Consider the following 13,660-nt stretch of genomic DNA (forward strand, 5'->3'; position numbering starts at 1 on the left):
TAATGTGAAGCGTGCGTGGTCACTGGGCAGATGGAACGAAATATATTTCATTGTGCTGCATGTGTCGGAAACGGGTCGACATTAGAAGTTATAATAATAATAATTGAATGGGAACCTATCGGGTCTAACAATTCCCACTAAGAAAGTTTCCCACTAAGAAGTTTTTTAGTTTGTGAACTATGAGTAAATGACATTCTTAAAATAATAAGTGCATATAACATAAAGCAGATTCGTTGATTAGACTAATACAGGATCAAGTTTATGTGATAACTAGCTGACGCCGCATGGTTCACGTTTCCGTAGGAAAACGGGGATAATATATAGCCTTCCTCAATAAATGGGCTATCTAATACTGAAAGAACTTTTCTAATCGGACCAGTAGTTCCTGAGATTAGCGTGTTCAATCAAACAAACAAACAAACTCTTCACTTTATAATATTAGTAAAGATTATCCAATTAAAATCTTAAGCTTCTACGTAGGTACATGGTATTGGCAATATGGTGCAATACACCTCAATCAATATACCTAGGTATTGTATAAAGGGTCTTAGTGATTTTCCTTGGAATGAGTAGTAAAAGATATGGTTCGAGTACGTAGATAAATCGTCTACAGTTGATACCTACCGAGTAAAACGATCTAGGAAAGGATAATGGAAAGTGGTTCCCGCATTCCGATCCGCCGAAAGTCGTCTGCCAGCGCATTAGGTGACTAAATACATTTCAAATGACACATTCTAATGTGAATGGTATGGTACAACAATAGAGTTCACGACATAAGGCTCTATAAAATTGGGTCGCACCATAAGAGATTAGCCGTGACGCTCCTTTTGAGTGACCATTATGGAAACTAATGCATTACTTGGACGATAGGTTCTATCGACTATTTTACGTACGTACGTCAGAGGAATATTTAATATTACACCGCGCGGTTTCACTCGCATGGTTCCCGTTACCGTAGAAATACGGGGATAATATTATATACCCTACAGCTTTCCTCGATAAATGGGCAATCTAACACTGAAAGAATTTTTCAAATCGAACCAGTAGTTCCTGAGATTGGCGCGTTCAAGCAAACAAACAAACAAACTCTTCAGCTTTATTATATTAGTATAGATACATATTATGTGAGTGACGTAATAGCCTAGTGACTTCTGCCTTCGATAAGGACGGCAAAGGTTTAGATTCGGTCCGGGACATGCACCTCCAACTTATGCGCATTTTAAGAAATTACATAACTGTGTTTCAAACAGTGATAGAAAATCATCGTGAGGATAATTGCATATCTACCTGAAAATTTTCTTAATTCTCTACGTGTGTAAAGTCGAGTGAGCCGAATATGAGTTGTTAATAATGATACATATTTTGTTATTTATTTTTTAACACATTTGCTCATAAAGTATCTCTTATATCACCAATTTCAATATCGTAATAAATCTTAATACGCACATGTGCCGAAATGTAATGCAAAATGCACATGTGCCGTAATGTAATATAATACCTTTATCATCCGTCTAAAGACGAACGGTACTTTTTAAAATTTTAGCAATGGGTTTTTATGTCAGAAACGTGGTTAAAAATTTTATGAATAAAATTAACTTTGTGAGATAAAATAAAATAAATAAACATTTAATTCTTTCATTTTAATAATTTTGACAATAAATCACAATAAGTCATACTGGCTGTTTTGGTGCATTTGCCTTAAAAAACGCGTACTTTCGCTATCTGTGCAAAAATGACAAGCGTATCAAAGTGTCATCAAAAGGAAAAGGCAAAGATGCATTGCAAGATGATTCATTTTCAGAAAGTGTGCTCAAAGTGTGTTTTCTCGCAAATGTGTTATAAAACGTCGTATGACATACGTGCGCTTTGATAATTACAGCCTCTTGCCTTTGGCTCGAGCTTGCAATACGAGTATCGCCTCGGCTGTAATTTTCAACTTACCGCACTTATATCATAATGTACTTATCGAAGGAGCGGAAAGAAAGTTATCCTTAAATGATATATTGTGTAGGTACTTCGTAAAACATTTATGTAGGTCATTGGTAATATTCCAATGCATGCATGTTTTTGTTATATTATTTTCAATAAATCAGGCAGCGTTATCGATATCAGTTCCCAGATGGCTTGATTTTTTCCGAACTTTGTAATAGTTATTGTCACAAACATATAGTTCAATCAATTTACACAAAATATCAACTTTAAAAAAAATGTCTGTAGGTATATCCTGTTTGTTCGGCTAATCACTGTAACCGATTTTAATGGGAATTTCACTGGTATATAGCTGATGTTCTAAGGATTAACTTAGACTTCTTTTATTTTGAAAAAGAGAATAGGTTACCCGAAAACAAAATCAAAATCAATTAACTAGTGATGATCAATAACCGATTCCGAGATATATTCATCAATAACAACCCATATTCGGCTCACTGCTCAGTTCGAGTCTCCCCTCAGAATAAGAGGGGTACAGCCAATAGCCCACCACGCTGGCCCAATGCGGATTGGTAGACTTCACACACACAAAGAATTAAGAAAATTCTCTAGTATGCAGGATTCCTCGCGATATTTTTCCTTCACCGTTTGAGATACGTGATATTTATTTTCTTAAAATGCACACAACTCAAAAGTTGCAGGTTTATGCCCCGGACCGGATTTGAACCCACACCCTCCGGAATCGGAGGCAGAGGTCATTTCCACTGTGCTATCACGATCGAGATTCAAGAGTTAAAATTATTTTAAATTAATTATAAGTAATGTTAAATTTAAATTACAAACGAGTAGTAGTTAATTTATCGAGGTATTGAATATGACTTTCACAAGTACCTGATGTATGAATACACCTTTAGTGCCTTTACCTCTAAACCATAAAATGAGCAGTGCCAGATAACTATAATGTTTTCAATCTATGTTCTATTCTACTAAAATATTGTTCTGCTTTATAAAAGACATCAACGCGTTCAAGCTGACCTAATTCACTAACTTTGACGTATGTTAAAGGCCAACATCTTGAAAACAGTGCTAAATACTAATACCGCGTAAAGAAATACATGTGGTAGCTAATTCTCTCATCTTAACGTCTAGAAGAATGAGTACATAAACAATTAAAGATTTTTAAAGAAAATTAAAGATTTTTAAAAATGGGGGTTTACATTAATACAAATTACTGCTAAACTATTGGTGTTACAGAATTTATACAGTAACATTATTAAAGAAGATGAAATTTTGTAATATAAATATCTTGATCTCTATTGATAATAATACATATGTTTAATTTAATGTTTAAAGTGGGGTTCCGCGCGGCCGCTAAACGCAATCGCGTTATTGCTGGAAAGCGGGCGGATCTTGTAATGAGTTTTTTTCGTGTATTAAATATTAATTTCGTTTATTTGTAAGAGTTTTGATTAAACCCTGTGTAAAATTAAAAAATGTTACGTTTGTATGATTTTCCCAATAGGATTGTAAAGAATGAAGTGTTTGTGCGTGTTTTATTAATTTGATTAATCTGAAAACTGTTGAGAAAGCTTGGCATCGGCAAACGCATTTGTTTGTTTACATTTTTAATCATATCAATATACTTTCGCATTCAATATATTAAAAGTATCGATATAATCAAAACGTGCAACTTAAAATTTAGTAAACATTGTAAAAGCTAAAAAATATTACCATAAAAACGTGTAATTTATGTTTATACTAACTTTCACAAATCCTGGGACAAAATCCCTATGTGTTAATCCAGAGTAAAATCTATTTCCATTCCAAATTTCAGCCAAATCGCTTTAGTAGTAGCGGCGTTAGAGAATAACAAACATTCATACAAACTTTCGCGCTTATAATATTAGATAAGGTTTTACAGTTGGACACCAATATAGAATTACATTCAAATACCAACAGCATCTACCCACTAACCCAATAAACGGATGGAGAACAACATTTCAAATCAACACACGTAAACGTACCCTGGAGCTCGAGAAATTTATTCGACACGCGAAAGGTCCGAGTTTGCGTGCTGTGCGTCGCTTGTATGTCGTATGGCAAGAGAAGAGTACCTGCGATGCCTGCGACGCTTTGCCACCTGTTGCCGTCGTCCCCGCTCACTCGGTGCATCAGTACATCTCCAACCGCCGTGTGTTTTGAACGCACCATGCGTGCACCGTTACGATAAAACGTCGTGAGTGTCACTAACGAATTTTCATTGTGAACTTTACCATGGATCTCATTTACTTTTGTGTTATCATTGCTGTTGTGCAAGGTTCGTTTTATTTTAAAATCTTTATTACTATTAGATTAAGATGAGAAAATTGAGCCGCGTGGTTTGGGCCACTTTCAGTTCGATCTTAGAATAATTGTTACTTTCTGGGTCTTCACTTTGTAGGAGGTTTCATATTTTAATATTTGTATTAAAATCATCTTATTATTTAACTAGAAATGTTTAGTTTTGTTTAGGTGATAGGTAAACGGTTTATTGTTTTACACTTTCTCTCATTAGGATACCTACCTACATTTTTATGTCTGTAAGTAGTATTTCTCAAGTTAAATATTAGAAATATTTTACAAGTTTACAAGTTTTGAATTGATGTTTTATAATTTGTATTTTAAAAAAAAATAGACTATTGTAATACTAACTTTATACGATTGCTATTTTAAAATATTTTTGTATGGATTAGATATTGATCATATAATGTATATGTTATAAATAAATACTACAATAGTGTGACTAATTAATAATGTTATTTATATGTAGTGGTGTATATTAATGATCAGCCTATTTTCAATAAAGTACTGCAGGGCAGAGGCCTCCTTTCTCCTATAAAAAGTCAAGTTACGAGTTTGAATATATTGCACTATTCGTACTTCTAGGCAGGCTTAGCGTACTCAATATGCTCAGGGTGACAAAGTACCTTCCGTCTGGAACGATTAATTACTGATGAGATGTAATATCTCTGATACATAATTCATCTGTTAATAGGTGATATACAACTTTTATCAATCATCATTCATTTTTCAATCATCTATATATTATAATTATAATTGAAATCCTGTTTCTTTGTCAAAAAAAGGTCCACGATAAAATGGGTATAGTTATTTCTTTAATTAAACAGTAGAAAAACTCAAATCGACAACCTAAACCTGTTATATAAACTACATATTATAAACAGATATTTTTTTGTAACTCTATAAAAGAGGAATATAATATCCACAGAACATAGAGAACACTAAAGCTAACGCTATTTTTTAATTCCGTAATTCTACCAATACATATTTCGGTTATATCTTTAGAATGAAAAGTCCCAGGCAGCTTGGCTATTTCCGATACTTACAGCAATTACCTATTACTGTAATTTTCCAATAAATTTTCTTAAAATTTTGACTAATTATATACTAAAACCTTTACTATATGTATTGGTGAAAACCGTATGGAAACAGTTACAGTAGTGTCAGAGTTTATCGCATACAGACAGACATACACGGCGGTGGATTTTGTTTTATAATATGTACAGATATAGATATAGATTAGATAATATTAGATATATTATCTACACTATCTGCGCAAAATAAAGGTTTCCATTTTGTAATAACAGCTGTCACCTGTTAAACGGAAGTCCTCTGTTCCCCTACTTCCGACAACAGTTGATCATTTTCGTCAAATAAATGACACTCAAGAGTTATATAGGAGTATCAAAAAATTTAATGAAAAAAAGAATTAACCGACTTCAATTTTTATTATTAGAATATTCAAAACATAAAACGTACCAACTAAATTAAAAAGCGAAAAATAACATCATATTATGTGGCGCAGTGGTATGCGCGGTGGATTAACAAGACGGAGGTCCTGGGGTCGATCCCCGGTTGGGCCGATTGAGGTTTTCTTAATTGGTCCAGGACTGGCTGGTGGGAGGCTTCGGCCGTGGCTGATTACCACCCTACCGAAAAAGACGTACCGCCAAGCGATTTAGTGTTCCGGTAAGATGTCGTGTAAAAACCGAAAGGGGTGTGGATTTTCATCCTCCTCCTAACAAGTTAGTCAGCTTCCATCTTAGATTGCATCATCATTTACCATCAGGTGAGATTGTAGTCAAGGGATGTAAAAAATAAAATAAATCCAAGATGGGTATAGTATAGTATACTCTCTACTCTAAACTAAACTAACTCTAAACTAACTCTAAATTGTGCCATTGCGGACTTTTAAGTAGATCTACGAGTTTAAAATAGATTAAAAAGAATATTTAGATTCTGATTGTAGTAGTCAGTAGTGATCCGGAAACAAAGACGCCGGAAGTGCATTCCACATAGTTCGAATAAGAAACGTCGAAGCAAAAGTTATAATGCGGGTCGCCTAGATGACAACCATGTAGCTATACCACCCTTCACAGAGTCCCTCTTTCCTATAGTAGAAGTAAGGCGAAGTAAGAACAAGCCCCTAAAGTTAATCGAAATGTTCTAAAACCTTCAACCTCTGAAAGAAACTGAAATTCTGTAATTGCATCAATAGGTTTTATAAATTTACAAAGGTTAGGCTATTCTAGACCATGAAATAGACATATTCATATAAAATTCAGCCAGCAGCCACAGCAATCACGCTGTGATTGAGCATGTAACTGTGGTAAGTGGTTTATTTTTAGTTAAATTGAAATCCTAAAATTTCAGTAAATGCCATTTCTGACGCAAACTGAAGCAATTACTTGGAACCGTAGCAATAAATGCAGGTTACGATGCCCAACCTACAGTTCATATTTCCTTTTTGTTTATTATATCTAATATTTCGATTCCAATAATAATTAATAATAAAAACAAAGTATTGTAGGAAATAGTAGTCTGAGATGGATATGACATCGCTCGATCTCGTGTTAGGTCGTGTTAATGCTAGGTGGCGCGACTTGTTTCCGTAAAGAGTAGGGAGTTAAAGAGGGGTAGCGATCGGTTGGCGGAAACGACTTGCGATATAAGGTGCTCGTCGTACTTCAATATACTCGTGCCGTTCTTCTACTTGGGATAGGCGGGTAGAATGACTTGAGTGGAAAAGGGGAGTGTTAGTTAACTATCAAGGGATCCCTTAACCCTACATACTACGTTCATAAGTTCGTGACTCTACTCAAGGTCATTTTTCTGCCATTCTAGGGTCTTATTTTGGTTACAGTTTAATTTGTTAATTAAGTTGTCCTGACAAATTTTGTGAATCATAACCTTTGTTCGACATTGGTTTCTTGTTTTTGTAATCCACTTCTGAGATCTGCTCCCATTCCGAGTCTCAGAGGAGAAGCCCTTAAAGAGTTGTTCCGCACATCTCTATTTCTACCTTCAGATTCAATCAGGTTCGTCAAAACTCTCCGATGACGCCGCCGAGATCCCATTAAGGACTTATGGCACTTACACAATCCGAAGAAAAAAAGCTGAAACTCCTCTAAAACACAAGAGAGCATTTCTAAAAATTTTGTCTGTCCGTCGGTCTGTCTTTTTGGCTGGGGATATATTAAGACCAATTCTAATGGGACTTTCACTGGAAGATAGAGGAGTTCATCATAATTTATTCACGTGAAAACTTTCCGTAAACATAAAAAAATATTTTATATTATTTTAATATTATAAATGCGAAAGTAAGTCTGTATGTCTGTTACCTTTTCATGGCTAAACAGCTGAACCGATCAAGATGAATATTGGTATAATAGTAAATGGAGCCTTGGAGCAAAATATAGGGTACTTTTTGACCCTAAAATATAAATAAAAGTGGGTGCAAAAAGGGTTGAAAGTTAGGAAAGGCCTTCATTTAGAGTTATGTTTGTTCATAAATCATGAAAAAATTACGAAATATAATGTGATTCAAGAATTTTAAAAATTCAACTCCTAAAATGGTGAAATAAGGGTTGAAAGTTTACATTAATTTTCACGCGGACGAAGTCGCGGGCGTCCGCTAGTATAGCTATATAAATTAAACAAGTAGCAGGTGTCTAAACTAAGAAACTGTACACTTATATAAAAAGTAAACGTAGCACAAGTGTTCTGTGTGTGTATGATAACCTCCATGCTAATTCACTAACTTTGACGTATGCTAGTTGACATATACGAAATTGAGATTACATGTAACAAGTGTCGTTCGGTGACTACTGAACCTTTGTGGATATCGTACAGTAGGTGGATGACATTTGTCAGTTGATTTGAAGATTATTTTAATAAGTTGTTTAGAGACCAAATTAATGAATAGGCCAGCGTTTATTCCAGCGAATCCCCACGAGAGTGAAATCGCGGGGTTCTGCTAGTAGAACATTTCTCACAATTTTTTAACTCAGTTGTCAATTTTGTAACGTCATATGGCACTCGAGCGCTTTTCTGACTCATTCTTGCATGCTTGGGGAAAGTGTGCACGTCGGTGGAAAGTGTGGTATTAGGGGGTGACAAGCGTAAGGCTAAAGAAACTATGGAAATTACTGTTATCATGTCTCCGTATTAATTTCACTCTCATATTAAGTTGTCTTACATTGTTACTCACATGAAAGCGCGGCATTGTTACAAATAAACTCAAATTATTTATGAAGCGTGAATACTCGTCCGTATTATTGTATCGACTCCTGGTATGAATTGTCTTGTCATGTTTTACAAGCACACGCTCCGTGGTTTCACCTGCATAGTTCCCGATTCGATGGGAATACGGCGATTAAATACAGCCTATGGCACTCACAAATAAAAGTGGTAATAATTTTCGAAATCGTTTCAATAGATCCTACAATAACACGAACTTTATCGTTTTATAAATTTAGTCAACGATTAGATAACCAATTTATTTAACTTTTTTCCGCGAATTCCTGATTACACATACATAACATCTGACAAAATGCTCTCAAGACGTTCTCGAAATCGGTTCATCTTCAGGACTTTGCCATACTCATAGTTAAATACAAAATTATCGATGTCTTCCTCGTATTCAACCTTTAGGAATGTATTTTTTGTGTTCATTCGGGGTATCCTTGCCTGTGCGCGCTTTTAACGACTGAGAGATAGGCCAAGGTCCATCGGCCTTTTTTAAGCATTTCCTATTGATTAAATGTTCGTTTTTGAATTCCATTTTATGTTAAAAATAGCGAATGCCGGCGACTTTTACCTTGTGGACTTCTTAATTAAAATTCAATATTAGACTTACTTTACTTTTAGTGAAGTTTTATGTTTGAGTAGATGCACTATCAAACAGTCATCCATTTTATCACATTCGTTATTTATTGTCATTTTTGTAACGCTTTTTGCTGTTCCGAATGATTACCAATTTAGAATAGAGGATTCCAATGTTTGATATTGGATGAAACGTTTTTATATCAAATTAAACATATTGGAAGGGGGATGTATTTTAAAAGCAATCCAGAACATGATTAAGTACTTAAAAACAATTTAAATAATATTTTTTTTTCATTTCACTATTATAACTATTTAAGTAATTAGAAGTAGTGTATTTTAAAATTATCACTCGTATTACATTAAGAACGCTTTATCCAGTCATTCAGTTCGAAGTACAAAATCAGCCCCTGTAGCCAAGTAGTACGTCGATTCTCCTTCTACGATCGCAAACGCTTCAAAAACTAGAAAAATGCTATCGACAGGTCACGTGATCAAGATCTGACATTCCCATACATTTTTCTAGTTTTCCAGGACACTACCTAAAATATAAGCATGTGGTTGAATTTGTAGATATTCGTAGTCGTATATTTTTATAATAGAAATGAATACGCAAGACTGCTGTAAAATTATTATTTAAAGTGAAAGTTACTTTATGAGGTTGAATTCCAACACAAGAGCAGCAGGGGTCACAATATTTCCAAGGAAAATATTTTGCATGTCACTGTATTCTGTTGTATGGACGATTGCTATAATCGTATTTTATGTTAGTGACATACATTTTGTTACTGTAACTATTTTTCTACATTTATTATAATAACAATCCTGAATAAAATGAGGCAACTGAGATTCTATCAAAATTAAGACCATATTTTATACCGAAGTGATAGATTTCTAGATAATACCAAGTGCTGTTACGAAAATACTTGTAAGTCTGCATACTAGAGTCGACTTCAAGGCCATAGTAATGTGCTATTTACCGCTGCGTTTGTAGGTGATCTTCTGGAGTGGAACGAACTTAGTACCAACGGATTTAAATCACTCATGCACGGTACACCAAAGACATAGCCGTTATGGTTAAGACTCTTGAAATAAGATCTTAATGCACAACGTTCAATGATCACAGCAGAATTTCTCTATAGCTAGGTCATAAGATTTATACGACTGAAGCGTATTTTTAACCGACTTCCAAAAAGGAGGAGGTTCTACGTTCGGCTGTATGTATGTTTTTTATTTTTTATTTTTTTTTGCTGCTCTTCAGTGGTTGAAAATTCAATATTTAAAATTGTAGACGCTTATAATATGACACCAAGCATGTCTACAGCTATGTCCATTATTTTTTTTAATATTGCTAGTACTCGTAATTTTCAAAAATATTTTGTAAATAAAATCGTCATTGGGGACTTAAGTAAAATATACTCATAGTTTTTGGTATTTTGGTCAATGATAATTTTATACTATAGATCGGTTATGTCCCTACAAAATCATCGCAAAAAGTGATCCGAATAATAGGATACAATACTGAGCGCAAATATGCACAATTTAGTCTTTAATTCCATTATATATTTATTTATATATAGTTTATACACTTCCTGAACACATAACTCAACATTGTAGACGATATTTAGGTTTTATTCCTTTAAATAACGTTGGTTGTTGACAACAACTAACATTGAGTTGACTGTTTTCCTCTTTTGAGCGCCTCATTTTTCATGCGGGAGTAAAACATCTAACAGTATTTAATATTATTGATTTTGGTAAAGTTACTAATTCCCAATAATAATTTTGATTAAATATGACACATGAAATACATAACAAATGAAAGGCAGTAAAATCACAAATTACATAGTAATTACGAAAAAAATTACATTTTAATTACGTATTATACAGTCATTGATACTTACGATTACATTACGTCAATTAGTTCTTGAACTCCGCGAAATAAAACCTTGGTTAACATGCGCTAATGGTATCAACTGCCTGCAATTAACTGTTATCTTTATGAAACGATCGCCTAGCATATGTTTCTTCATTTCGCAAAGGCCATTTACGCCCGTTCACCGTTTTCTAAGGGAAGTTGCTTCAGTGTTGTATTTAGGCCATAGATGTTTTTTACATTGTCTACCGACAAACGCTTTTTTTTGATATTCATACTAAGGATACATTTTAAAATTATTCAATCAGTTTGATAAAATATTCTCCAATTTAATTTTTAGGTTTAAATTTCGACATTATAGCTTCAATTGCTTTGTTTTGTTTTTAACCGACTTCAAAAAAGGAGGAGGTTCTTAACTCGACGCGCATGTTTTTTTTTTAATTTACCTCATTACTTCGTCATTTCTTAACCAATTTTAAAAAATCTTTTTTGTTTTAAAGAGAATACTTTCAGATTGGTCCCAATTAATTTTCATGAAAATCGGTTTAGTAATTTTGTGTTAAAATGAAAATAACTAAATTGCCCATTCTCTGATGCTTTTGTTCACTATGCTAGGAAAAACAGAAAAATAAAATCTTTTCAACAGAAAAATACAACCGACTACAAAATCACAAAAATAAACTAAAAAGCGAAAAATAACATCGTATGTGCTACCTTCTGATCACTTTGAAGGCGGTGCCAACACCGCAACAGTTTAAATCATAAAGTTGTAAGATTTTCAGACGGTTCTTTCCCGTAGTTTTTTCAGAAACGGTTATATTTAATACGCCACTGGCTTGGCAAAGTGATCAGAAGGTAGCACTGAGCAGATACGATAAAATAAAAGATAAACCCAAAATAAAAGAATTATTTAAATGTACCTAAGTTGCATTTTGTATCTCAATGAATCTAGCTATCAGGGGCGATGGTTCCTGACAACCCGATTCCTATCGGTTTACCTTTTAAAACTCCACGAATTTTACTCACGTACATAATTTAACGTATTCATTAAAAAACACATTCAGACTAAAAAACCACGTGAACGGGTTACCAAAGAGAAAATTTCAGTCTTCGCTACTGCTAGCTATATATATCGAGATTTGATCATAGCACTCTGCCGTGACATACAGTCTGTGTCACGGCAGTTGCCGGAAGGTAGAAATTTCAAAAGACATTTTCATCGCGCGTCCACTTAAGCGGATCTGTCGCGTGCCACAATTTACATCACCCGGTGGGTTGGCCGGCGACCTGATTATGCGTAAACTAACTGCGTATTGGACGATGTAACGGTACAAGAATGTGGTCGAGCCCGCTAGTCGAGACCATGGAATTTGATGGCATTTTAGAAAATAGTTCTAAACGAGCATTATAGTAGCCGATGGCTAATCGATGTCGTGTGATATGTTAAATATATATGTGTTAGTATGGTAACACATATAATTAGCGATACATATACAACAGACCGTTATAAATATTAATGCTTAAGTGGGTTAGAAAAAATTACAGCAGAGCAGTTTTAAAACATAAAACAATGGGGATGATGACTAGGTTTGAATATTATATTAATTTTTATGAGACATTCGGGTAAGTAAGGTCAATATTTACTAATTAACTTGTAAAAAAACAAAGATTGACTGGATATTTGCAAAGTAATTACATGAAAATTCATATATTTTTAGCTTCCTTACATTAAACGTGACATTTTTTAATACATCACCTATAAACATAAACGCAAAAATAACAAGGATATTTGAAATTTTGTTTGAACGCCCGTGCACATTTAACGATCAGCGAATTGACGACGTTATTAATTCGTGCCATTTTGTATGAAAGTAATGATCGCAGATATCATGTTACTTTTAGAACATTGCTTACCTATTAGCATACTTCTATTTTTTTATTCAATTTTAAAAACTGTCATCATCCCTATTCACTTACCCACATACACAATGTACCTGAGGACGGCCGAGGACGAAGTACCTAATTAGTATTTTGTGCATTTTTAATTTGTACTACCTACGTACGTAATATTTTCGTAAATCTGCAGTATTTAGTATCTGGCTATATATATATTCATATTTAGTTTTAGTGTTTTGGCGGTGTCGCCCGCATAGTTCCCGTTTCCGTAAAAGTACGGAGATAAAACATAGCTAGATTAGCCTTAATAATGTAACCTACTATTGGGAGAAATTTTATTTTATATTGATGCTCTTCTCTATAACACACTAGTCCTATTAGTAAAGGAAACTTCAGAAATGGTTATGCAGATCCAGAAATTACTTCCTACTTTTACTACCTTACAAACTTTACCTCTTTATATTATTGTACTAGCTGACGCCCCACGGTTTCACCCGCCTAGTTCCCGTTCCTTTGAGAATACGAGGTTAAAAAATACCATATGATTCAGAAATATTCACACAAATAATTCCTAGTGATAAAAGAATGATCGAAATCGGGTCAGTAGATCCCAAGGCTGGTGGGAGGCTTTGGCCGTGGCTAGTTACCACCCTACCGACAATGACGTATCGCCAAGCGATTTAGCGTTCAAGTGCGATGTCGTGTAGATACCGAAAGGGGTGTGGATTTTCATCCTCCTCCTAACAAGTTAGCCCCGCTTCCATCTTAGACTGCATCATCACTTAACTTCAGGTG

At 34.4% G+C, this 13,660-nt stretch overlaps 1 protein-coding gene across 2 annotated transcripts in view; it reads left to right on the plus strand.

Annotated features, from left to right (window-relative positions):
* Positions 1 to 4,084: 4,084 nt before the first annotated feature.
* The window catches only part of LOC112055834 (uncharacterized), a 48,365-nt gene continuing 38,789 nt past the window's right edge, over positions 4,085 to 13,660 (plus strand). The window contains exon 1 of one of the 2 annotated variants that reach the window (XM_052890680.1): positions 4,085 to 4,246. In XM_052890680.1, coding sequence (XP_052746640.1) covers positions 4,204 to 4,246 — 43 coding nt within the window. In that variant the 5' untranslated portion in view covers positions 4,085 to 4,203. The remainder of the gene's footprint in view (positions 4,247 to 13,660) is intronic. The other variant, XM_052890681.1, reaches the window with a different exon arrangement.

The sequence above is a fragment of the Bicyclus anynana genome, chromosome Z (assembly GCF_947172395.1).
Source record: "Bicyclus anynana chromosome Z, ilBicAnyn1.1, whole genome shotgun sequence".
Taxonomy (NCBI): Eukaryota; Metazoa; Arthropoda; class Insecta; order Lepidoptera; family Nymphalidae; genus Bicyclus; species Bicyclus anynana.